This window comes from Melopsittacus undulatus, chromosome 9 (genome assembly GCF_012275295.1).
Source record: "Melopsittacus undulatus isolate bMelUnd1 chromosome 9, bMelUnd1.mat.Z, whole genome shotgun sequence".
Lineage (NCBI taxonomy): Eukaryota > Metazoa > Chordata > Aves > Psittaciformes > Psittaculidae > Melopsittacus > Melopsittacus undulatus.
Window position 1 is genome coordinate 12,319,167 of NC_047535.1, and position 26,923 is coordinate 12,346,089.

Here is a 26,923-nt window from a genome sequence, read left to right on the forward strand (position 1 = left end):
CTGGAAGTACTTCACACATAGGTCTCATCTTCTACATTCAGGTCTTGGGAACTGTACTGAACAGCTAGAAATGAGGTTTTGTGCGTGTAAGATTTCCTCCACCAGTGTGTGCGATAGGTCACCCCCAAGCAAAACTCTTCTGCTTTGCTCTCAGTGGATGTGAAACCAGTCAGTGTCCTTCTGCTGGGGAATTTCAGTATGGTTTCTTGTCCCTTACGCACTCCCGTGCAATAGAACTGTGGATGTAGCAGGGGTTTGAACCATTTACAGAGGCAAATCCAGTGTTTCTGATGTGTTGACTCTAATTCCTGAATGCAAAAGCAATTGTGTAGAAAACCAAACTGGAAGTGGTGTCAAACCCGTATTGTTGTCCTGCATCAGGAACTGGGACAGAGATGCTGCAGTTGGCATGAAAACTGTTGGAATGCAAAAGCTGCCATGTTTAGAAAACAAAACCGGTCATGAAATGGCAAGGAACAACAGGAAGAATTTCTCAATACTGTGTCTCAAGGAGGTGGGGAAGGATTTCATTGCAGAACAGAACTGGGGTTGTTCTCAAATGGTTTTTACTTGCAGTGAATGCTGGAGTTGAAACAGGAGCTTGCTCTCAGCATGGGGCGAGGAGCTGAGCCCTGAAATATGCTTTTCTCAGTAATAACTGCAAGAATTAACCCCAGATGGAGGAAAACATGAATGGATCAAGTACAGCAAACTGTCAGTCAGCAAATTGTGCTGTTTGGGAGCTCCAGTTTAAGCTGATGGTCCAATCAGCTATAACTTATAATTCATATATGCCTTTAAAGTGCATCCAAGTTCCTCACTCCAATTCCTACTTAATTTTGACAGCAAAAAGAATTCAGCTTGGACAGTAGTGACCAAGTTCCTAGTTCACTTAAATTCTATTAAATTAGAGAGTTTTATTTCCATTAATAATGCTTTTTTTGGAGAAGTCCAGACCTTTGCAGGGTTTCTTATCCCAGTGTCTCCCACTTGCATTGGTGTGCCTGAGCAGGGCAGCAGAGATAAGACTAAATGTAAATACCTTCAGTGAAAAGAGGTGGGAAGTGGGATCTGTGTGAAGCACACCTGCGGCTTGGCTGCTTTGTTAGCCTAAAACCAGAATCACTACTGAGAAACTTGCTGCCTGATTCTCTCTGAGCAGAGCTGTATTGGGACTGGTTTGTGAGCCAGGGAGTTGTGACAGAGTCTCTTAAATTGCCCTGAGAATTCCAACAAAATGGCTGCTTTCCTCAGGATTCCTTCCTCTCTGGATGTCAACAGGCTCTCAGCAGTCTTCCTTGGCTTCCACATGTACAGTTTAATAGGTGGCTGCTGTAAATGGGATCTGCTGCTTCAGCTTTCATCAAAGCATGTTGGGAGGAGGAGGGAGCATTTGAACATGTTGGTTTTCCCATTGCTGGTATCTGTTCCTGGCCAGTTCCCTCATGGAAATCTGTCTCTGTAACCAGAAGCCACCCTTTGTCAACGCACACTTCTCCCTGCTGCAGTTTCAAGCCTAAGTAGTAATCCTGGCTGATTGGCAGCATAGCCTGTTCATAGCTAATCTTGGTGGTGTGGGACAATAATCCTGGTGCTAAAGGAAGAGCCCATCCAGTTCCAGAGCAGAAACCACATGAATCCACTGTTGTTTATTTAAATATTAGAATAATGGAATCCCAGACTGGTTTGGGTTGGGAGAGACCTTAAAGCTCATCCAGTCCCAACCCCTGCCACAGGCAGGGACACCTTCCACTGGAGCAGCTTGCTCCAAGCCTTGTGTCCAACCTGGCCTTGAACACTGCCAGGGATGGGGCAGCCACAGCTTCTGTGGGCACCCTGTGCCAGCGCCTCAGCACCCTCATAGGGAAGAGCTTCTGCCTTATCTCTGACCTGAACTTCCCCTGTTTCAGTTTGAACCCATCACGCCTTGTCCTGTCGCTGCAGTCCCTGATGAAGAGCCCCTCTCCAGCATCCTTGCAGCCCCCTTCAGACACTGGAAGCTGCTCTGAGGTCTCCATGCAGCTTCTCTTCTCCAGGCTGAATGGCCCAACTGTCTTAGCCTGAATTCTTGCAGCTCTAGGCAGAGTGAGTGTCCAAAGTGGCTGTGGTGTGGTTGATGAAGGGGTGTAGCAAAACTAGTGTCAAACCAGCTGGGAACAACAAATGGTTTCATTGTCATTTTAACCCTGTATGACAGAGTTACAGGACATAGGTGCTGTGCAGCAGTTAACCTTTTATTGTGATAGATGTGGGATTTTGGGCTCCAAAGCTGTTCCCAAATAATTGAGGTAAGCATGGGCATGGAAGCAATGAATGTGGAGCTGCTCTTCCCTGATACCGTGTTTTGTCTTGCCTTGAATTGGAACAATCTTTCTTGCCAGAGGCTTCTGCATTTGTATTACAATGTGGTTTACGTTATGCAAACCTCCCTCCCTGTCTCCAGTCTTCCCAGTGTAAGGCTGGCTTGGCTTGAGCAAGGGCATAAAGTTAGTATTGAACAAATGCTGCAGTAGGCAGGAGAAGCTAAAGCTCCACAAGGGAGGAGAAGCCACCCCTTGCACCCTACTTGTGTTAGAAACCACTGAGCCAACAGTGCTGCTCTCTGGAGTATAATCCTGAGTTTTGGAGAGCTGCAGTGGCTGTGTTGGGGAAAATGGAGAAGGCACAAACAAAATGAGACCCTCTTGTTCTTTGTGACCACTTTGTGTCCTTTGGTGAGGATATCTGCTGTGTTTCCCTTGTTGCACTTGATGTTCGCTTTAGACCGCTTCAGTTCCTTGTTATCGTGACTTAACTCACCCTTCAGTGCAGGGGAACCTGTCTGTTGTCTGTAAAAAGTCAGCCAGAGACCACCTCTGTTTCCTGTTAGACTATTGAGCGATAAATGGGTATTCCCAGAAGCATTAGTACAGTGCCAAGTGGGCTGCTGCGGCAGAAAATAGGACAAGACTTGCAACAATCCTGCTGTTGCTTGAGAAATGAAGAACATGGGTGGTTTTGTACAGCTGGCCCAGGGTGCCCAGAGAAGCTGTGGCTGCCCCATCCCTGGCAGTGTTCAAGGCCAGGTTGGACACAGGGGCTTGGAGCAAGCTGCTCTAGTGTATCTGTGGTATATCAGCTTGCTTCTTTGGCTGAGAGCTGTAAAGAAAGGGGAAAGTAATTCCATCCTGGAGCTGCACCTTTGCTGTTTGCCATGCAAGGGGATGTAGGGTAAATCCACCTTGAAGTGGGATTCCTCCTTAGCAGCAGCTGCAGTGCTGTGATCCCTACACCTGTGACTGCGGGGAAGGACAGGGTGCTCCTTGCTGCTTGTGATGCCCAAGCACGTGTGGCTCCAGCTGTCTGGTTACAGGTAGGAGCTGGGATCCATGTCACCTTGGAGCCTGGTTCCACGATGGGCTTGTGACTGCCCTGTGACAACAGCAAGGCAATACCGGTTTCTGTTTTGTTCTGCCTTGTGTTGTGTATTGGATTTACTGTCCCAGCTACTTATTGGGATCCACATGGACTGCATCAGGGATCTGATCTAACCTTCCTAAAGCTGCTTTTGTTCACGTGGGCTTTTTAAGCTGGAAAAATTGCTTAATTTGTCCTTAAACAAGCTGTACTGGCAGATGCTGCGAGGGCTGGAGCAGCTCTGCTCTGGAGCCAGGCTGAGAGAGCTGGGCTGGGGCAGCCTGGACAAGAGAAGGCTCCTGAAGGGGAGACCTGAGAGCAGCTCCAGTGCCTAAAGGGGCTGCAGGAAACCTGGAGAGGGGCTTGGGACAAGGGCCTGCAGGGACAGGCCAAGGGGAATGGCTTTAACCTGCCAGAACAGGGGAGGCTGAGATGAGCTCTTAGGCAGAAGCTCTTTCCTGTGACGGTGCTGAGGCGCTGGCCCAGGGTGCCCAGAGAAGCTGTGGCTGCCCCATCCCTGGCAGTGTTCAAGGCCAGGTTGTACCCAGGGGCTTGGAGCAAGCTGCTCCAGTGGAAGGTGTCCCTGACTGTGGCAGGGTTTGGAGCTGAATGAGCTTTAAGGTCCCTTCAACCCAAAGCAGTCTGGAATTCTATGGTTATAAAACACCACAGAAGGAGAGAAGTGTCAGTTTTCTATGGTATAAACAAGCAGATTTGTTCTTTGTGCTTACATTTTGACCTTAGGGCCTTATTTCGTTGGTGTTGCTTCTGAAAGATGCTGTCCCCTCCTGCCCACTGCCTTGTGCTAGTGCTGCTGTTGGCATGGTCAGGCAGCCAGACAGATCAGGAAACTGATTCAGTGCAAAGACAACTTAGAGGAAAAGAAGACAAAATGTCTTCTAAAGCAGTAATGTGCATCATTGCAGCATAAGCTGGCTGTGTGAGCATGGTCTGGTGAGTGTAGGATGTGCCAGGATGGGGTGGGATTGCCTCTCGGGGTGGCAGCAATGGCTTTTGGCAGCTTCAAGCTGTAGCTGTAGCCTGCGGGCTCAGAAAATCACATTGCTGGTTTATGTCCTACTTTTCAACAGCTTCACAGTGTCCATTGACAATCTGCCCTAAGGGGCACTTCCATTTTGGTGTCAAATGGCAAAGGACACATAGGCCCTCACAGGGCACTCACTGCTGCCTCTGTGGCATGTAAATGGTCCGAAATCTCAGCTCTGAGAGTCTGGATTTGGGGAGCTAAAGCATATGTAGTTTGTTCCAGTTCTCAACTCATATAACCAAACCCTTGGCTGGTGATACAGCTTTAGTCTGAAGAAAAAACTTGTACCCAGTGAAAATCACTTTGTTTTGGTCCTGTTCCTAACCTTTCTAGGCTGTATTTCCTGGTTTTAGCTGTATAATCACATAGTATTTTCTGGATCTTCAGGTGCTTCAGAAATATCTGGGGACCTCAAAGGACATTGCCTTACACTGGCTGTCAGTTCTGTTTGGGTAGAGCTTTCAGCCCAACTGAGTGGTTGGGGCTGGGACAAACAAGGACCATACTTGTTCTGCAAGTAGTGTGGAGACTGTGGCAAAAATGGGTAGGAGGGATGGCAATTAGCCTTTCCTATGGCATTTTACACACACTGTGTAAGCACATGGGATGTGGAGTTGTTACTCAATTATTTCTTGTTTTTCTTCTCTTTCTCTAGAATCCAGCGACTATCACCCGAATCCTGCTTAGCCATTTCAACTGGGACAAAGAGAAGCTGATGGAGAGGTAAGCAGCACTCATAGCATGTGGCCACATTGCACTTGAGACCTGCAAGAAGTGTTTATTACCAGGTTAATGTGAGACTGGATGGCTGCACAGTGTATGGCAGGAGGATCTCTTGTGTAAGCTCCTTCAGCAGTCTTTTCTGACTAAGAGTGACTCCTTGGTTTAATGTTATTCATACCTATTAGGTGTCAGAGAAGTTGTGGAAGTTACTTTCAATAGAGGAAGGGCTACTTCCAGTTGAAACCCATACAGGCACAGCATAGTCAAAACAAGCTCTGGAGAAAGGACCAGGTTCCTTTCACCTTGCAGCTGTTCCAGATTGGGTTCAGTTGTTCTTGCGTGTCATACTGTGTGTGTACTCCTGACATGTGTGATAGTCTTGCTGCGACTGAACTGTTCTTGGCTAATGAAGGGTACTGCTGAAGTACATCTGCCCTGTTTTCACCTTTGCAGCTCTGGGTTTTCTTTAGTGTGTGTTAATAATGTCTTGAATTTTGCCTCTTCCCCTCATAGCAGAGCGGTTTATGGTTGCTTCTCATGTTTGATTCCCAGCTCCTGGGGAATGTTACTGCTAAAGATATATTTTATAGTTTCTTACTTCACAATGGAGGCTCAATCTAGCTAAAGTGGTAATGCATTTGGGTATTACAATGCCATTGTTGCTGTTGGAGAGAGTGTGAGGGAGCTGGAGAATTCAGGGTACTTGTAGAAGCTCGGAGGAGAATTAGTCTGGACCAGAAGGAGCAATAAGGGTGGTACAGGTGGTCTATGCTTTCCTTAACAAGTGTTAAGAGACACAAATCATGGAATCAAGGAATGGTTTGGGTTGAAGGGAACTTAAAGCTCATCCAGCTCCAACCTCTGCCATGGGCAGGGACACCTTCCACTGGAGCAGCTTGCTCCAAGCCCCTGTGTCCAACCTGGCCTTGAACACTGCCAGGGATGGGGCAGCCACAGCTTCTCTGGGCACCCTGGGCCAGCGTCTCAGCACCCTCACAAGGGAAGAGCTTCTGCCTAAGAGCTAATCTCAGTCTCCCCTGTTCTGGCAGGTTAAAGCCATTCCCCTTGGCCTGTCCCTGCAGGCCCTTGTCCCAAGCCCCTCTCCAGGTTTCCTGCAGCCCCTTTAGGCACTGGAGCTGCTCTCAGGTCTCCCCTTCAGGAGCCTTCTCTTGTCCAGGCTGCCCCAGCCCAGTTCTCTCAGCCTGGCTCCAGAGCAGAGCTGCTCCAGCCCTCGCAGCATCTCCATGGCCTCCTCTGGACATGATGCCATGATGCTATGCATCACTTTTTTTCATCTCCTCTCTATGTTAAGAGGTTGTTCTCATTTAGACAAACACTACAAGCTGATTAACCCCAAATTTAGACTTGGTTATTCTTCCACAACTGAGATAACTTTTGAGACTTGCTTGGCTTGTCAGCATGTCCAGCATATCTTACAGTAGCTTTGTGTTAATGTGAAGGAACTGAAAAGCACTGGGAGATGTTCATGGTGAGGGGCAGAGGCAGCTCTAGGCCGGCCAAAAAAATAACTTTGAGCACTATTTAAGCCCTAGAACCTAGGTTTTACTTGAACATAATGCTATCCATTCACTCTCTGCAGTCTATCACCCCAAAAATGTCTTTTTTTCCTGCGTGACTTTTACTTAAGACTGTTGAACTGCTCTCTTAAATTCAACTCAACAGTTGCATTTGGCCTCTTTTAATAACCATTAGGAAGCCTTCCCAGGACATTCGTGTTGTTGCATGCAGTCTGGGTGTGATTCATGTTTGCTGAGATGTAATGTTTGGGTGCAAGTTTTGGTGCTCGATTTCACACCAAGTCAGAGCTTGAGCTCAGTTGCTTCATGTTGTGTATTTACTGTGTCTGTTTACCCTGAGTCAGCATGACTGAACAGGCACCTTATCAACCTTTGGCTGTAGTAAAGCAGAGAGGTGGCCTCTTTTCTGATAAGTGTTGAGTGTGGTGAGGCCTGAGCTTGTGCAAGGGAAATTTCCATGTTTTGAACCATGAAAACTGTGTATTGCTGTTTGGTTTTGGTATTGTCATGCATATTTTTAATAAGCAGATTGTGTCCGTGCCTGCTTTGTCATGGAGTAATTGCATGGCGTTGTGAAGAGGACAGATGTGTTAGAGGTATTTATTCCACTTACAATGAAGTAATAGCCCCAGTTGACAAAGTGCCCCATCCCTCTGGTGAAACACAAGTTACTCACCTGTGTCTGAAAGCAGGATTGATGCGTAGGGTGGGTTTGTTTGCAGGATGCGAGTGGGTAGTGAGGAATTACTGAGTTCAGCTTCTGATGTGCCGCACGTGTTTTGGAAACTAAAGATATGAAATAGCATGTTTCCCCGTGTCTTACAAGCATGGTTAATAGAGACTGGAGACAAGCATACGGATAGGTCAGGTAACCTCAGCAGTAAGTGAAGGAAGTGCTTTAGCTTTTACAGTGGCTGATAGCATCTGGCCCTCCTGAGGGCAGTTGTGGGAATGAACCTCCTCCTGATGAAGAGGCTGAAATGCAGCTCTCCTTCTTTATGTGCCTTCCTCTGGTCACTTCCTAAAAAAGAAACGTATGTCAGCACGTAGCCCAAGGTCTGATTTGATCCCTAGAGGTACAGGCAGAGGTATTGCAGTCCCTTGGATGTGTGTACCTCAGTGGCTGCTTGTCTCCGTTCCCTCTGGTGCCAGGCTGGCCCTGGTGCCTTCACTCTAGCCCAGGTTGCCTCTTGTATCTGAGGCTTGACTTTTCTCTGTAGATACCTGGTTGTCTGCTGTCCTTTGGGCAAATAAGTACCTAAAATACTCAGCAGAGGCTGAGCAGGTGAAAAGTTGTGTATGGCAGGCAGGAAGGTACCTTTTGGTTTGAAAATGTCTTTTACTGCAAATACACCGATTCTCTGACATTCACAAATGCGCTTTCACTAACGTAAATATCCCGAAGTGTGTACTAGAAGCTTTTATCCCAGTGAAAAGGCTTTTTATCTTTGATACTCCTTGGATAGGACTTGATTATGTCTAGAAAATTGTGATCAGGCAGTTACTGACAGCGGGAGGAAATAGAGAAGCTGACAGCTTGATCCCTGTGCCAGAAAGACTTGATGCTATTACGGACTTGGTGTTGGTAAGCAGTGAAGAAATGATAGAAGAACTTGAAAATAACTCACTGGTGTGTCTATTCATTTGAAAATAGCAGAGAAAACAACTTTGTGATGGAAAGTGAATTTGGCAAAACCAATAAAGCCAGTTTTTGAAATCAGCTGTATTGAGCAAGGAGTATAATATTGGTTGACAAGACGACAACATTTCCCAAGTATCGTAAGTACTGGAACTAGTGATTATCTACACTGCAAAGAGGGCAGAGGATTTAAAGGACTGTTAAAGGTGCCCTGCTTCTCCCTAAGTGAAAAATAAGGACTGAGCTATCAAGAAGCAGCCATTTAATGGTGAGAACTTGAAGAAAAATCAAAACCCCTGGAGTTGTAAAGGAAGTGAGGAGGGAATTAAAGGATTTTCTCCCACTTTCACAGCAGAGGTGGTAACATCCAATTATTTTATGTAAAATGTGGGGCAGTCACTGGGTTCAGCTATGAGCATGTTGTGTATAAATCTACTTTGCTCAAAAGGGAAGGAGCAGACTGGATGGAACCTCTTAGTAAGCCCCTTATCAGTTGCTTTTGGGATGAGTGTGTTAATGAATGACTTGGCACAAACCTGTTTGGAGGCATTTGGTTCAGAGGAGGATTCAGGCAGGCATTGTACAGGAAAAATCCAGGCAGCTGGGAGGATCCTAGCAATGGAAGTGGTACAAAGTGTCATGATAGGTCTCATCAACACAGAGATGGAGAAGAATATGGGATGCATTCAGCTGCCTATGATTGCTGGTGTTTGATTTGTGTCACAGCATTTGTCTTGTACTGTTTTATTTGCAAACGTCACACCCAGCTGTTTGGCTGCTTGGGACTGCCCTGAATTCATTTGCTAAGGGTTTCTAGAGATAAGTAATCTTGAAGGCACACGAAATAACCTGAGTTAAGTCCCTGAGCTAAGGTTGAAGAACAGTGCAAAGCCTCATGTATGCTGAAATGCCGGAATTCACCACCAGCTTCAAAATCCAGTGTCTTGGAAATTAAGGACCAAAGGATGTGAAACTGCACCAAGGAAAAAGCAGTGAACTCAACCCTTTTGAATTTAAGGCCAGTCTTGTTGGTAGTTCTGTAAGAGAACTGCTATGGATTTGGGAGTTCTGGGGGAATAGTGCAGAATAAGACGATCTAGCAGGGGTGCTTTGGTTAGATATTGTGTACCAGGCCTAGTCCTGCATCAAGACACCCCTGGTAACTTCATTCCCCAGCAAAAAGTCCTGGATTTCTTCTGTCTGTTGTTGGACAGCAGGTTATGTTCTGTTGTTATTATTCTGTCTGGTTTGTGATGAGTTTGAATATGTGTTTTGTAAAGACTCTAATCTCAGCCTTGCCTTAGCTACAAGGAAAGGTGTCTGCTGGGAATAAATCTGCTGGTCTTCAATCTAAGTCACTGCACTATGGTCAAATGGGGGGGGTTCTAGGCAGGTGCTACCTTATTTGGATTTAACTTGCTGTTGCTGTGGGGGAATGACTTGTTGACGGGATTTGAATGGGGGATGTATGTACAGGGTAGGTTAGCTGGTTAATGGTCAGACTGGATTAGTTCACTGCAAGTTGGAGGAAGGTATGTGAAATCTTGATGCTGGGAGGAGGGTGACCTACCTGCTAATGAGGGTCAAATCTGGTCCTCCTCACCAAGCTGAGAAGCTTTAAGTCAGCCGGTATCCCAAACCACTGTTGGTTTTCTTAAGGGAATATGAAATAGAAAGAAAGCAGACTAGTTTTAACTGGAGATGGGAGTCCACACCTTGCAGCAGTGGTTCTCAAACTATAGAGGTGACTGAAGTGTGTGTAGGGCAATGCATCAATGAGAGATGGTGACCATGTGTAGGTGCTTGATCAGCTTAGCTGAGTGTTTGTCTCTGCTGACCCATTTTTCCTTATATCAGAGGAGGAAGTGCCAAAATTAAGTCAGGACCTCTTTGGGACATATTTAATGTAGACTGAGGACATGGAGGGAAGCAGGAGTACAGGAACCAGGGAGCTGCTGAATCACAGACTGTGACTGATTGCTGTCTCCTGCCTCTTTCATGTTTAAATGATCAGAATATTAGGGAAGAATGGAAGGCTTAAGCTGAAAAGAGAATTGAACTTGGAGGCATCAGGCTTGTGCTTTAAGAAGAGTCCTAGTGCCTGGACTGTGAAGAAGTAGGACGTTCTTGCTCTAGTTTCCTGGAGTTATAATATAAGGTAATCACCATGGAGAATCATGACTTACTTGAAATGCAACAGAAGTATTGTAGGTACCTGAATTTTTAGGAGCGTGCAGTTCAAGCCAGATCTCTGCAGTGATGTGTCGAATACCTGCCTCTCTGCTCAGAGCTGTGTAGTGAGGACTTTGGTGCAAGTAGAAGGGCTGTGAGTCTTTGAAATACCCAAACCAACTTTGTACATTTAATGCGTGTTTAACTCCCAAACAGCATTTGAAAAATGACTTACAGGGCAACAGCTAAACTCTCGTTGTCTTGTGTGTGTCCTGCAGGTACTTTGATGGCAACTTGGAGAAGCTCTTTGCAGAGTGTCATGTAATTAATCCAAGTAAAAAGTCTCGAACGCGCCAGATGAACACCAGGTCATCAGTCCAGGATATGCCTTGTCAGATCTGCTACCTGAATTACCCCAACTCGGTGAGTATCTGACCAGAGACTCCCCACCCTGCTGCCAGAGAACATTTTAGGTGCATGTCTACCGCCAGTATTTTAAGAAAACCTTTGAAATGAAGCTGAGATTTCACTTTTTTTTGCTCATTAAATCCTCTAATTGATAGTATATGCCTTAAAACATGATGCTCAAGGTTGCTTTTTAATGCAGTAAACTTTGTCTTGTGTGCTGCAGGTGATCCAAGTGTGGTCACCCCCCCACATTGTCTAGTGCTTTAGTGTTCCCTTTAGTTCTTATGATGTGTTTCTAAACCAGATCTCAAACAGTAGTAGTTTACCCCACATGAGATTGTATTTGAAGTGAAGTGGTTATTCCTTTTTTTATAAAAATAGTAAATAATGTTACCAGGTAATCAAGCTAGGAAGTCTAGAGGAAAACTGAGGAGCAGAAATAACATCTATGAGGTTGTGCAGTCTGGAATACAAAACCTATATGGGTATCTTTGAGATCTCTCTGTTTGGATCTCTCTTGTGTTTGTGCAATACTTTCTTCATCACAGAAGATGAGTGTAGAAGGACTTGCTTGTACTCTGAATGAAGAATTTCAGTTTCTGGTGAGATGGGTGATGAGGATTCTTTTGTTCTGTAGCTGTTAACACACACTGTACTTTCCCCTGCACTGATGGGAGGTCGAGGCTTCTGCTGCCTTTTGTACAGGCGAGCAGCTTGCTTTGGCTTTCCAGGGGCAGGACATAATGATGGGAGATCCTGGAAGAAAATGAGATAAATGGAAAAGTTCATCTGTGACTGTGCCAAAAGGCAGGGTGCTGACATGCAGGAGGAATTCTTTATTGGAACCTACTGTTCCTGGTGGAGCTGTCCTGACCCTCCCCTGTAATACTTTAACGTCTGCCTGACCTTTAAAGCAGCCCTTACATAAGGTTCTGCTCGTGCTCTGGGTGTGTTTTATGAGCTTGGTTTTCAGCAAGAATGGAAACCATGATGACCTTTAGGGTTTATGAGTGGCCTTGTATCAAGTGCTGTAGCCTTTCCCTTGCTCTGGAGCAGGCAAAGGAGAGGAAAGCCCAGTTTCAGGCTGCTAGGGTTCTCAATGTTAAGATCACTATTGCTCTTGAGCCAGAAGACTATGTGTCTTCTTTTGAGGAGAGCAGGTGCAATGGAGAATTGTGTTTTGCTTTGTATAAAGAGGTGCTTTGAAAAACAAAGATGAGCTTGAGAATTTTGTTTTGAGAGAAAATATGGGAGGAGACATCTTGAGCATCTGAATGTCCATCCCAAGAAAAATCCTCTTGGAAAATTCAAATGCAGATTTTGGAGAATCCCAGGTTGCTTTGGGTTGGGAGAGACCTTAAACCTCATCCAGTTCCAACCCCTGCCATGGACAGGGACACCTTCCACTGGAGCAGGTTGCTCCAAGCCCCTGTGTCCAACCTGGCCTTGAACACTGCCAGGGATGGGGCAGCCACAGCTTCCATGGGCACCCTGTGCCAGCGCCTCAGTGCCCTCTTAATACGTCATTCTTCCCTTCAGAAGGTTCTCTTGGAAACTTAAAACTTAGATATCACTTTCTTAAGATATTCTCATCTTTTTACCCTAGGTGTTGGGTGGCAGGAACATGCCCCGTGCTCAGAGCTGAGGGGCACCTCCTCTACCTGGAGTGCATGTGCTGCTGGGCAGATGTGCACAAAGCACACTGATACCTTTGGTCTGTCAGTCCAACAGCACGTTGAATAGCAGTGGCCCGGTTGTGAGAAGAGCAGTTTTGCAGCTGGAGCAGGGAGATGCTGCAGTGAGCAGGGGCATTGTTGCTGCTCAGTCAAGACACAGCAGAGGGGATCCTCTGTTTCACTGGCATCCATCAGTGTTGGAGCATTAGGGAAACTAATATTTATTATTTGTTCTATAAAAGGCCAGTGTCTGTAGTGTTGTGTCTAAGGTGACCATAAGCCTTCTGGTTTGAAATCTGTTTTGAATTTGCTTTGGTCAATGTAAATTACAAGTTCTACAGTAAGTTATGCTCAATCCCTAACCTAAAACCTCAGCTTTTAAATCCTCTTGCAGTGATCAGCATTTCCCTCCTCCCCCTGAAAAAGCTGTATTTCCATTCTCCAAGAGGCACTTCCAACCTATGGAAAGCTCAGCCTCTGGAGCTGTGCCTGTTAAGGAATGTTAGTGTACAGCTATGACAGGAATGCAAGAGTCTTGACTATTCACTCTCCTGTAGGGTCATTGCAGGTAGTGTTTATCTGCCTTTTGAAGCACTTACAAGGGAAATACAGAGTCACCTCCAAAGAACTGTGTTTGGAGGTTTAGGGAAGCACCTGCCAGCGAAGACATTGATGCTTTCCTTGAGCCTGCATCCTGATAGCTGAACAGTGAAGGGAAATCTCTTAGTCCCTCTGTGTCCCCATGAACCACTGTCAAGCTCCAGTTGTTGTTTTACATGAAACCCATGTTGGTGAGGATGGGAATTGGCAGGGTCATGGCTTTGCTTCCCTCATCCCTTCCATCTCACCCTTCCTATCCCATTTACGAGCGAAGTTGGGGTGTTCAGGGAATGTTGTACTGTTGTCCAAACCATATGTTTGTTCTGGGGACACACAGATGACTTTGTCGGTGCTACTGCTGAGTGAGGCTGTCATGGCAAACGCGTCTTGGAGCAGCCGATATCTTCTTTGATTAGTGGGGTGATACCAGAAGAGCAAGAGACAGTTAATGGAATGTCAACATACTGCTGCTAGAGTCAACCGTAGAGTCACAGAATGGTTTGGGTTGGAAGGGACCTTCAAAGCTCATCCAGTTCCAGCCCCCCTGCAATGAGCAGGGACATCTTCAACTAAATGAGGTTGCCCAGAACCACATTCAACCTGGCTTTGAATGTCTTCAGGGATGGGGCGTCCACCACCTCTCTGGGCAACCTGTGCCAGTGTTTTACCCTCAGTGTAAGGAATTTCTTCCTCATATCCAGCCTGAATCTTCTCCTTCAGTTTAAAACCATCACCCCCCTTGTCCCATCACAACAGACCCTACTGAAAAGTCTCTTCCCATATTTCTTACAGGGCCCTTGTAGATACTGAAAGGACTCCCTGGAGCCTTCTCCAGCCTGAACAACCCCAATTCCCTCAGCCTTTCTTCACAGCAGAGCTGCTCCAGCCCTCTGATAATTTTTGTGGCCCTTCTCTGGACTCTCTCTAGCACCTGCCTTTGCAGGGAGAGCAGGTGATGGATATGGATCCAGTGAGAACAGAGCTGTTGCTGCGGCAATGCACTGTTCCATGTGATGCTTTAATGCGACCTTTGTGCTCACTCCCTTGACATCTACTGTCAGCTTAGCCAAAAATAATTGGGAACTCCCTCAAAGTAAAGAAATGAGTTGACAAGAGAGCTCTGAATTCTTTGCAGCCTGGAAGAAAGCGTGGTGCCTGCCTTGTATATGGGCATTTAGCGAAGGTTTTCACTGCCTGAAATAACCTGTAGGATGCATTCTTACCTATGTTCTTTAGTGCTTCCTTGTGTGCGCTTGCTGCAGCAGTTGTTAGGTTCATTAAGTGATAATCCCCCCATCTGCGCTTCCTTCCCATCATGTGGAAAAGTCAGTGCTGTCTTCAGGATCATAGAATCATTGAATCCCAGGTTGGAAGGAACCTCAAGGATTATCTGGTCCAGCATTTCTAGACAAAGCATGGTTGTGTGCTCTCAGCATCCTTAAAGGTACAGATGTTGGGGCTTTTCTACCATAACCGTGCAAGTCCTGGGGGTGTCAGCATCTCTGGAGCATCAGGTACCTTGTTAGCTGACTCAGCAATGGACTGGAAGGTTTTTTATCAGCCTTAGTGTACCTGGGCATCCCACAGCTGTCAGCATTCCCTGCTTGAGCTCTCTGGCAGGCTGTGGGGGTGACAGGCAGAGTCAAGCTGCTGGCTGCAGCACCACAGCATGTTTCCAAGCCTCATATCCAAACAGTGATGGCAGGAGCACCAGATGGGTGTGATCCACAAAAGGGTGAGGCCATGGGAAGAATATATCAGCAAGCACCTTTCCTGTGTGATCCCAGTGCTGCAGCAGCAAAGGATGAGCGTGCCCAGCTAATACGCCAGTGTTGGATGAACAACGTGTGGTGGCTGTAACCTTGAGCATGTAATGGTCAAGAAGGTAGTTTGGGAAGAACATTAATCTATTAAAATGGGCTTTCTCCTTAATTATCAGCATCTCGCTGCTGTTTGGGTCTGTTTCTTGGAGGATACTAGGTTTCTCCCATTTGTGGAGTTTCAGACAAGTTGATGGTATCTCAGGGTGGGGCTCTTGTTTTATCTTCTTGGTTGAGAATAAGATGGTTTGAAAAGCTGTAGTGAAAGAATATTGTTTGTCCTTGCCCCTGGCTCTGAGTATAAAGTAACTTCATTTCAGTCTTTCCTCAGCAGTGTTTGCTTTTCCACGCCTTGTGTAACCGTTCAGTCCCAGATGGTATCTTAGCATACTGTGTCGATGATAACATACACAGATGAAGTTGTCCTTGTTGCTGTCTGCAACAAGCTAGTCATTAGTGAATTTCAGTTAGTAATTTACACCTGCCCATCAGCATCTTTAGTGTCTTCATCTGAGGAGCATCTGAGGGTCAGGGGGCAGTTCACCAGGCAAGGTGGCAAACGTGATGTGTGTGCATTGAAAGCATAGGTGCACACAAACCTCTCTGTGTCTGTTCAGTGCTCACCCAGTTAAGCAGACTACTCACTGATCACTTAGTTTCCTACACAACAGGGAGTAAATTGCTGCCTGTGCATAGCTGGTGTGTGTATTCTGGGACTTTTGGGTGGCACCCACATGTGACAACAGGCCAAGTGAAAAAAACAGGAGGAAAGAAGAATCTGTATCATCTTATAACCATGACCTGTTTGTGGTGTTGCATTTACTTTACTCATTTGCAAGAGTAAAACAGGGAAGAGCTGTGCTGTGCTCCATATGTACTCTTAAAACAAGGATCAGCTTAAAAGGGCAGGCAGGAAACGTCAGCCACACCTTTCCTTGCTGCTAGGGTTGGGATTAAAGTCTGGCTATGAAATCATGACTGAAGTTGCCTTGGCAATGTTCTGTAGTGTCGATGATCTAAAATAAATAGTAGCATCTCAAGTTTGGTGTGGGGGTGAGATGTGATAAATGGCTCAGCTTGAGAAGGATGAAGTGATCCAGTGAATCCACTTGCTAGCCATCCACTGTCTTATGTTCTCTGTCATTGCAGTACTTCACTGGCCTAGAGTGTGGACACAAGTTCTGTATGCAGTGCTGGAGTGAATATTTAACTACCAAAATAATGGAGGAAGGCATGGGACAGGTAAACAGACTTATTTCTGGAAACTCTGTGTATTGGAGAAGAGGGGAAAAGAAAGGGGGGAATTCTTTCTTCACCAAAATTACAAAAAGCACCCAAGTGAAACAAAAAAACCAAACAAAATCAGGAAAGAAAGCTTTGGGGGCTGCAGCCTTTGCCACTGGTGAAGCTGGAGGGAGCTGCATGGTGTCAGTGCAGACATCTGCTCTGGGTGGGAGGAATCGTGCTGTGCACAGTGGCACAGCTGGGATGTGATGATAGAGCCAGTGTGCTATTTTTGCTGTGGATTTGAGTGAAATCTCTTGCCTTGGAATTCTTTGTGATGCAAAAATAGGATAAACTGATTCTTTTGTGACCTTTCTGTGCGTTGTTTTTTTTTTTTCTTAACAGACCATTTCATGCCCTGCTCATGGCTGTGATATCTTAGTTGATGACAATACAGTTATGTAAGTATGATGAGTTGCTGCCTCTTGGCTTTCCTCTCTGTTTCCATTTTACTACTCATGTACTATTCAAATGTACTGACTTAAGATAAAACCTGCATTAAGGTAGCAGGGAGGTTGATCATGACCTGTCTGTTTTGATACCAGCCTGCCTCTTACCTTTTGTCCAGCTAAAAGCCCATGCCATGGTACTTGGAGAAAAGACTGCTTGGCCAGTGTGGTCAGCATGACAGCAGAATAGGCACCAGGCAGACTTCACAGACCCTGTTTAACTGCTTTGTGCATTTTCCGTGCCTTTGATTTATGTAGGAATTTAGAACTTCCTACTGAGGTCAACCCACTGGTTCCCCAAGTCCTATAGCTATAGTTAATACATGAGTCACAGGAAAGAAGTCCTGCATACAGCTTGATGGAGGGTGTGTTTTATGCCCTCTGATAGAAAGCAGTTCACTCTTGAACATAAGATTTGATTAAGCTGGTATGTCAGCCTGTGTCACTGGGCTTATTAAGTTGTCCAGCTGTAGGATGACAGCTCGTACATGGCAAAGCCCTGAATTCCATGAGCTTCCTTCTCTTTTGTAATGGGTGGTATTATTGCATGAGTAATATCCTTCATCATTCTGAACCTTGATTAAGTTCATTTTAATTCTTCATGCTAAAAAGCATCTAAATAGAAGCTTACTCTGCTACCTTATTCTTTCCTTCTTGAAGCCTGACTCACTCATTGATATTAATTTGCTGGGGTTTCTATCAGTTGCTTTGAGACCAGCCCCTTTGTGTTAGTGGCTCTGTTAGTCACAGTGTGTGGGCTGCATAGAAGTGGAAGTAGCTGAAATGTTTTCATGCCCCGTGGAGGTGTGGTTTGTAGACTCCAGAAGGTGGAAATGGAGCTGAAGTTGACTTAATACCTTGAGTGGCTCAATGGAGGATTTAGTTTAGCAGAGCCTGATCGTCCAGAGTGTGGGACACTCAGGAGGAACTCTGCAGTGTTTTCTTGATTGCAGCACTCCAGATAGTGCATGGGAAGTGGTTGGAGCCTGTGGCAGTGGCAATATCAAGGAAAGGGGGGAAGAAGTGAGCAGCACTGCCTTCTGTTGCTATGGCTTCTGACTGTCCTTTGCAGCTTTTAGAGCACAAACCCCATGACACTGGGGTGAATCTTCACCTCAAGCAATGTGTCTTTTCCTGGTCTGACAGGGACACCTGGAATGTCTGGGGAGGGAGGTGCAGTTTTCTGTGAAAGCCTAATGTTTTCCTTTAAAACCAAAGGTGGGCAACTGTGGCCATCTTAGGAAATGGCATGAATAAATACAAGTAATCCCACGTGGAATCTGTACTCCCTCCCATGTCCTTAATTATCCTCTTTTTTAGGTCTCTTTTTACAAGGTCTCCAGCTCTAGGCTTCCAAGCTGTAGGAATGTGTAATGTAAAGGCACATCAGTTTCTTCATCTATCAGAAAATCAAAGTAGATAGGCCAAGGAATTCATTTGCTCCCTTCTCAGCACTTGCCCTCAGTAAGGCAGTACATCTCCAAGCTGAGTCATCTCCTTAGGAGTCCAGACTTAGCCCAAATTCCTATGACTTTCCTGGATTTGTGCGTATTCCCCTATCTTGTTGTCCATTTCCTTTGTTCCTATTGGGCTTACCAGGAAGGTTGAAGTCAGGGTCCCTTTCAGTTCCTTCAAGACTTTCAGACTGGCTGAAGGTAATCTGCCTCTATCCCTTGTTCCCCTTTGCTAATGCTGCTGGTAATTGCTTTAACCTACATGCAAAGCTGATCTCATGAATGAGCAACGCAGGTTCCTTCTTTACCAGCACATCTAATGGCTGATGCTTGTGCATGGCAGCACTCTGGTACTATCCTCTGAGAACCACCCCACTCACTGGGACTGGATGGGTTTTGGGTTCCCATATGGAAGTTGTATGGAATGCTGCTGTGTTTTTATCTTCCTTTGCATAGTTCCATCATTCGTCAGTAATTCCACTGCTGCTGCATCACATCAGAACATAGGAAGGTTTTGAAGTAATTCCTATGGGAAGCTCTTTGGCCTCTCTCTTGATGTGCGTTTTGCTGATGACACTGATTGGTGTCTTTGAGGAGTTTGCATTATCAAAAGGGAAAATAAGTGTAAAATGTATAGGTTGACAGAGCATTGTTATCATCTCTGGGTGAGTTTTTGAGATTAGGCAGTTCTGAGCTACCAGAAGATGTCAAGGCTCAAAGTTCTTTTGCAAGCACTTTGCTTTCCAGCCTGGCTTCTTTAGTGAGTTTGCTTCTTTTGTATAGTTTAGCTCACAGGGGAACGTACCCCAGAATATGGTTTATGGGCACTGGGAATGGGTTTGATCTCTGAATTTGTCTAGTTTTATTCATTGTTTGTCAAAAGATGATAATATCCAGAGCAAAGTTCCTGAAGGTCTTGACCTTAGGGGTGCTATGGAAGTGCTGTTGAACATAGAGCATAGAATGGTTTAGGTTGGAAAGGAACTTAAGATCATCCAGTTCCAACCCCCTGCCATGGGCAGGGACACCTTCCACTAGAGCAGCTTGCTCCAAGCCCCTGTGTCCAACCCAGGACAGCAGATTGTGTACTCCATTTGCTCCAGTTAGCTGTGATGTTACTCTTCACTTAAATTCCAGCTCCTGATACTTACATGTCATACAATAAAGCTTTAAAGTGAGATTTGTTATGTCTGGAAGCGCAGGTACAGAGTGAGGAAGTGACATTTCTAATGCATATTCCCAGTTCAAATTGTTCTTTCATTCTTCAAGGAGTTTCACTCCAGAACTGCAGGCTCCTCATGGACATGAGCCTGATGAGATGCTTTGTCAACTGATGTGTTTTGTTTTAGCACAGGGAGGTTGGCTGCCATGTGCTATGTTTATGCAATAACCAGCTCAGAGTTTGGTAAGGAGCAACCCAGACTGCCAAGGGCTTGAGTTCATGTGATGTTGCATCATCACATACACTGCTCTTCAGTGAATGTCGGTGTGATGACATAAGGAGGACACTTGATGTTTGGCTGCACCCTGTAATGGTCAACTTCATAATTGCAGTATTTATCCATAATATGGCCTATATAAAGCTCTATTCCACAGTCTGATTTAAAACAAATACCAAAAAGGGCATATTAGTCCAGCTTTATATCTATATATATGCAGAAGACACTTGAAAGACACATATACATGTGCTCTGCAATATGTAGTTAAAAGTGTTTTGAATGTATCTAGGCTGGGCAGTGTGCAGATTCCAGCTGGGTTGGTGTGTTCAGGACATAAGTGGTCACCATGCTCTTGAAGCATTCATATCAGCCTAGTTAATATTAGAAGTTAAATACAGTATTTGTAGTGTTCATAATAATATATGATTCAGCAACTAAAGAGAGAACAGGTGAGTACAGAAAAGTACCTGCAGTGTAGAGGGAGGAATCAAAACCATTTGTCTGTCTTAACATACTGGCTATGTATGGGTGAAAAATAAGTTTTCTACTACAATAATTGTTCTGTCTTCCTTTCCACAGGCGTCTGATCACAGATTCCAAGGTTAAATTAAAGTACCAGCATTTAATAACCAATAGTTTTGTAGAGGTGAGTTTTCATTTCCCATTTTAGGCTTCTAGGTTATCTTTCTTCGGTGTATATACCAAAGCAGAGAATTGAGGCTTGTTTATAACTGTTGAGCAAGGTTTTTGCATAGTCTCTAATCAAGTGTGACAACTCAGAGGCTTTGCAGGGGTTATTTTATAGCCCTTATAGTTTAGGTGTAGTTATAGGAAAATATAAATGTGATCTGCAGGACAGAAGACCTAGAGATAGAGCAAGCACCTGTAGATAGATAGAATGCAAGAGCTGTGCAAAATACAGGTTCTGAGGAGTCTTGAATCTTACCTGAGATACTTCAGCTTGAAACCCAGGAACTGTTGTTGTGAACAAGACCATGCCTTAATATTTGCCAGTTGAAGTAAAGCTGCAAAATTGCTTTAGCAAAATACTAACAGCTTCGCAACCTCAAAATTGAGTTGGAGAAAGGTGCTTTGGAAGACTTTCCCACTATCCCAGTTGTATGCGTTCAGCTTCAAGGTGGAGTGACTGATGTAATCTGTTGTTGTAAGGCAATCCCAGGGGTTACTGGGGTCAAGCTCTCACTCCTGGTTTAAAGTGATGTGTGCAGTGGTTTGGGGTATTTGAAGTTTAATGGATCTGGGCATATGTTGTAGATGAAGGCTGACCCATGTCAGGCTGCAGTACTGCAGGGACACGTGAGGAGGTGGTGTTAAGGGATGCCAGAAAGCAGTGCTTGGGAAAAAACCTAGTGTACTTGGTTTGTGAGCAGTTGCGGAGGGCTCCTGCAGTGGTGGAGCAGAGCTGGCAGTTGCAAACAGCCTGACAGATGCTTTTTTCAGTGGAACACATCATAGCTTCGTATTCTTCAAGCATTTTCTGTGGGTGAGCTACAGGGTCAGCAGAAGTGTTTGTATTCCTCATCCTTCATAAGAGGCCGTTTGACAGTGAAGAGTTGACTGTCGTATTTCTGCTTTATTTCAGTAGAAAGCAAGTAAATGTTTAGACTGAGATGACAGCAGTTTATTGCAGAGGACTGGTAAGACAGGAAGGAGTGTGAGTGAAGGCACAGTTGAAAGGATGAAAAGCGATTAAGGGCAGGAAGTGTCCTTTGGAGCATCTTTTTTCTCTTATGGTTGGTTTCCTTTTGCTTTATCCCATAGTGTAATCGACTGTTAAAATGGTGTCCTGCCCCAGATTGCCACCACGTTGTTAAAGTCCAATATCCTGATGCTAAACCTGTTCGCTGCAAATGTGGACGTCAGTTTTGGTAAGAAGGGGTTGGGAGGGACCTTAAAGCTCATCCAGCTCCAAACCCTGCCACATGCAGGGACACCTTCCACTGGAGCAGCTTGCTCCAAGCCCCTGTGTCCAACCTGGCCTTGAGCACTGCCAGGGATGGAGGAGCTACAGTACTGCTGAAATGGCTGTTGAGGGAACTGAGGGTTGGGGTGATGGGTTGACAAGTATAATTCCCTAAAACAGGCTTTGCTCTTTTAGCAGGGCAACCCTGAAGGAAACTTGCACGTTCTTAACCTGGTTAAATAAAAGCATAAGCATCTGTCCTATTGCTTATTTTCCCTTTTTTTTTTTCCACTTACAGCTTTAACTGTGGTGAAAACTGGCACGATCCTGTTAAATGCAAGGTGAGCCTATCAGAGTTCTTGTCTAAATGCATGACTTGGAAAAGTTGAAAGTCAATTTACATGCAAGGTTTAGAAATGAAAACACAAGCTTTGTGGCTGCTCACAGCGAGAAGTGTGGTAGTTCACCTGGTTAGATCAGAGTGTGAGCAGAATCAGTGCAGTCCTCCTGGATGCCTTGGAGCTTGTGAAGGAACAGAGCCTCAGCCAGATGGGGAAGTGTCTGGAGGAGGAGGCTGCTGCAGCTTCACTTGATAACAGGCATTCCTGTACTGGCATTTCTGTAGATGTAGGCTTGTGGTTTGCCCTGCTGAAGGAATTCATTTGGTCCTGGGACCTGCTGCCATGAATTGAGCTCTAGAACTGTTTGTGGAGCTGCTGAAAGCTGTAGTCAAACCTGTGATCCTGTGGCCCGTGCAGAGTGCAGGGGCAGCCACGTTTCACGCCTTGGGGACAAAGCGGACTGTTCCTAGTGACAGGAAACTCCTCTGGGGAGAGAGGAGAGAAACCTCACCAGAGGTTTAGCATTGTTTAGCTGGATATTGTAGAGTCCTATGGGAAGTTCCTGTTGATTTGACTTAAGACCTGTAGACTCATTGCTGAAGGGGTTGTGCCCAGCAGTTGTACTCGCTGGGTCAGGAAGGTGCTGCAGGAAACATCTGCAACTAAATCAGTTGCTGTTTGCATGGCTTTCCAGCACCAGCACCCCCCATATTCCCATCTGGTGTGTGCACCTTACCTCCATGTAAGCAGCTGTCTTGGGGGCATTTACAGTTCCTCTGTTTAAATGTAACTCTCTTCTTTCTTTGCTTTTCTACCAGTGGTTAAAGAAATGGATTAAGAAGTGTGACGATGACAGTGAAACTTCCAATTGGATTGCAGCAAACACAAAGGTGGGGGATTTCCCATATTTTGTATAGATTTATCAGATGGAAAGGACAGCCCAGTTCCTCTATACTGGCTTTATTTTTTCTGTTGCATGTTAAAAGCAAGCCTTAAAATCCACAGTGCAGCAAAGTACTCTTGTTTGAAGAGCAAATAGGTTTTACTGCCTTGAGTCAGTTGAGGTTCTTTGGGTTGAGTGGAGTTTGCTCTTGTAAGAAAGAGTTGATTGGAAACCCAAAGGAAGCTCAAGTTTGAAGTCTTTGGGCTCCTGTCTGGCATTGATGGCTTCCCTTAGCAAATCTGTGCCTCACTCCAAGCGTGTGGAACATGTTCACACCACCCGTGGCTTTGTTTGGCTCTGATCATTTACATCTGCCTTCCGATCCCCTGGGTTGGCCTCTTGAGGAGGTGTTCATTTCCGCTGGGCAGGATTCCAGATGGAGACTGGCACAACAGCTGGGAAGATTTTATTATGTAAATGCCTTCCTTGTAGCTCACCCAACTTTGCCTGAAACTTCAGAATTTGGGAGGAATTAAGACAAAGGTTGGCATGGGGACCCCAAAACACAAGCAGCAGATGCTGTCAGGGGGTCAGGAGCTGACCCATGTCTCCTGCCTGTTGAGCCAGGAGGGTGGTAGAAGGTGGGGAGGGTGTGAGGAAATGGCTGCTTTGTTTTCTTGGCTCTCTTGTGTAACTGGTTAATGGTATTGTTTGCAGCAGTGACTGCTGCTTTCTGGGACTGGCTGCGTGGTTTCCATTGACCTGGAATGTTGCATTCTGGTGGAAGCAGAAACACCCATCGTGCAGAAACACAGTTAAAATCAGGCTGAAGTTGTGCAGTCTCAGCTGCTGCTTTCTGTTTCGGAGGCTTAGACTTGTGTGGTCCCTGCCTGGAGGCTGAGTATTGTTCAACAAAGTGAACGTGGCTTGTTCTGAGGTGGCTGATTGGCAATGTCTTGTGGCTCGAGAGCTGAACTGGAGTTGTTCAAAGCTTGTGTGGTCTTCAGGTATTGCTTGTTGTTAAATCTGATGAAGAATAGCTGGACCGCTTGGAAAGGGCTGAGCTTTAGCCTTGGATATTGCATATTTGGGATGTCAGAATGGTCACAGCCTTGCTTTGCCTATGACAAAGCCCTTGGCAGCCAGGTGAGGAGCTACTGCTGCTCCTCAAGGGAGTGATATGTCCTTAGGGCTCCCCAGCTTCTACTTGCCCCTACCTTGTTATGTGCTGCTGAAGACCAGGGTCTGTGCTCTCTTTGCTGGCTTTTGTTATGATCAAGTGTTAAGATTTCCCTTACTGGATTCTGTGTCCCTTGAAAAGGCTGAAGTGATGGACATCACTGTGTTACATGGACCAAACATGCATAATGTGCCACAAATGCTGGCTACTGGAAATAGGAAGCTACTTGTCTCTTCCTCAGACAGGACGATGATGGTTTCTGCAGCCTGCTTTCCCAGGCACTTAAGCATAGACAGAAATAGTGTAAAGATGGTCATCCTTTCTTGTTTTGTAACCCAGATCTGGGCTTTGTCAGGTAAGAGCCATGCTAGTGGTTGGGCTGGTATTTAAAGCAAAGCTCAGACTGCCAGAAATAGTATTGAATGGCTGGAGTATGAAGACTGTTGTGGGAAACACCCATCCAGAGGTTGGTGAGGAGGAGAAATGAGCAAGGCCAAGACATGCTGGCATCAGCCCAGCTTATCTGTTAGCTCCTGTAGTCTGGCATCAGCAGCAGAAGAGCTGTTGTCCTTCAGCATCACTGTCTAACCTACCTCCTCTAATACCATACAAGATGCTCCTACAGCAAGAAAATCCTTTGGGGCCCAGGCTGTTCAGCAGCAACAGGAGGAAAAATAACCTCAGAGTAATTGCACCAGACATCTGAGCAAGCCAACTGTCCCAAGTCCCATGGTATCCATATCAACTGAGGGACAATATCACAATTCTTCTCTCTGAACTGACACCACATTCAATTGAAGGCAAAGTTGGCAGGAAACGTAACCTACCCCTCGTAATGATCTCTGCTTCTCGTGGGCAGCAGGCTGTGGAAGGTGGTAATTCCACACTGCTGTGATGGTGAAGCAGTGCTGGCTGCTGGAACATGTGCAACTGGAGCCTCTGGAGAACCGGATCAGCCCAGAGCCGCAGGGCTGCCAGCCACCAGCCACCTCCTCCTGCCTCAACTGCCTGCTGGCTCTTGGCCAGAGGCATGAGGAACCTCAGTGCCTGTCTGACAGCCACAGTCCTGCTGCTGGTTGGAGAGGAACCAAGCAACAGCCTCTCGCTGATGGGCTGGGCTGGGGGTCGTGCAGGTGGAGTGCTCATACATCTGCCTGGACCATATCTAGCAGGAAAGCAGGGCAGTTGTGCTCAGTGAGGGATGTTTTGTGCTTTCACAGCTGTTTGCTTCAGTGGCTGCTGCAAGTCAGAGCCCAAATTGTGTGTTGAATTCCTTCATTTTAAAGAACCTAGAAGGGAATTGAACGCGCACCTTCAGATGTAAGAATTCCCTTTTTCTGTGGGGGAAGAACTCTCCCAATTCAGTTGCTACTGCGGTCTCTGTTGCTGTTTCTACCTGTTGAAAAGTGCTTTCTTGAGTCCTCCAAGCATGATGCTGAGCTACAGTCCTATCCCATGTGGTCTCCAGTCAGGGAAGAGAACTTCCTGCCTTACCAAGGTGAAGGTAAAAGAGAAAAATACCAGTTCTCCTGGAATGTGGGCTTCAAATCTGGCTAATCCTTTGCAGTAGGAGAATGGGGGATACATCTGTGTGCTGGAATAGATGGCCTTTTACTTAAAATAAGCTCCTTTCACATATGAGTTCAGCTTAACTGAATTAATTTAAATTAGATAAGCCAATGCAAGTTCTTTATCAAGCCTTGTAGAGTCTTGTAGAGAGGGGTTGAATAATCTGAGGCAGGAAAGAAGCTTTGTTTGTTGTACAGACTTTGTTCTTAAATAGTTCCTTTCTTGAATTCAACTAAGCAGGTTTCAGGTGCTTGGTTCATGTGGCTTTGGGAATAAAAGAACCACATAGGTCCATTACTTCTGTTAAGTAGGCATTCGGAGGAGCAAGGAGTATAGAAAGGTTGGATTTGTGCATTTAATTTTGGACTCTTAAGGTGTATCAGGACTGAAAGGAGCCCAAAAGGAGTCTAAAAAGAGGAGGGGAAACCTGTTTCAAACCTGAGTTTCAGTGATGATAATCTTTCTGCATCTCAGAACACGAAAGGAGGAAGAACAAAGGTGCTAACGCTGCTCTGCACCCAAGGCACTGTTTCTTTCAGGGGCTTTTTTTGTCAAGTTAAATTGGTGTTAATGAAGGTTGTTCATTTGATACTAAAAATGCCCCTGCCTTGCTGCTTTTGGCTTCTAGCATGTCACCATCTCATTATCTTCTGGGCTAGACAGGGCTTGAACGTCTGATGTATAAAACAGGCAGATTTTCTTCCTCCAGAAAAGCTCTTGGCCATTTTTTTCTCCTCTAAGTGAGATAAAATGGCACAAACCCAGTTCTGTTCCTTTTCAGGTCACTTTTCAGTGTCTGAACATGAGCTTCCTCTGTACTTTCTGGAAGTCCTACATTTGCTCTGACCTGTAGGAATTCTGGCAGCTCGCTAGATCCTCCCGGGCACCAGCATTGAACTTTGCTCTTTCCTTTCTTGCCAGCGCTGTTTCTTGCCGGAGCTGTGAACAGCATCTTTCTTCAGATGTCAAGGTGCCGTCTTTTCCGCTCAGCTCAGCAAGTGTTGGAAGCACTGCTTTGCTCAGTGGCTCTTTGACACACTGGAGAGAAGGGATGGGATCCAGAGGGACCTGGACAGGCTGGAGAGGTGGGACCATGCAAACCTCCTGGAGTTCAACCAGCCCAAGTGCAAGGTCCTGCCCCTGGGTCAGGGCAATCCCAGCACAAACCCAGGCTGGGGGAGACCGGATGGAGCAGCCCTGAGGAGAAGGACTTGGGATGCTGGGTGGTGAGAAGCACCCCATGACCTGCCTTCAGTGTGCACTTGAGCCCAAAACTCCCCCTGTGCAGGACTGCACCCCCAGAGCGTGAGCAGCAGCTCAGGGAGGGGATCCTGCCCCTCTGCTGTGCTCTGGGCAGACCCCCCTGCAGCCCTGATCCAG

General features: G+C 45.9%; 1 protein-coding gene across 1 annotated transcript in view; it reads left to right on the top strand.

Annotated features, from left to right (window-relative positions):
* ARIH1 (ariadne RBR E3 ubiquitin protein ligase 1) overlaps positions 1 to 26,923 on the top strand; it is a 58,509-nt gene that overhangs the window by 20,580 nt on the left and 11,006 nt on the right. The window contains exons 2-9 of the mRNA XM_034065873.1: positions 5,100 to 5,167; positions 10,795 to 10,939; positions 16,170 to 16,262; positions 16,650 to 16,705; positions 20,226 to 20,292; positions 21,429 to 21,535; positions 21,869 to 21,911; positions 22,730 to 22,801. Of these exons, the coding sequence (XP_033921764.1) occupies positions 5,100 to 5,167; positions 10,795 to 10,939; positions 16,170 to 16,262; positions 16,650 to 16,705; positions 20,226 to 20,292; positions 21,429 to 21,535; positions 21,869 to 21,911; positions 22,730 to 22,801 (651 nt within the window). The remainder of the gene's footprint in view (positions 1 to 5,099; positions 5,168 to 10,794; positions 10,940 to 16,169; positions 16,263 to 16,649; positions 16,706 to 20,225; positions 20,293 to 21,428; positions 21,536 to 21,868; positions 21,912 to 22,729; positions 22,802 to 26,923) is intronic.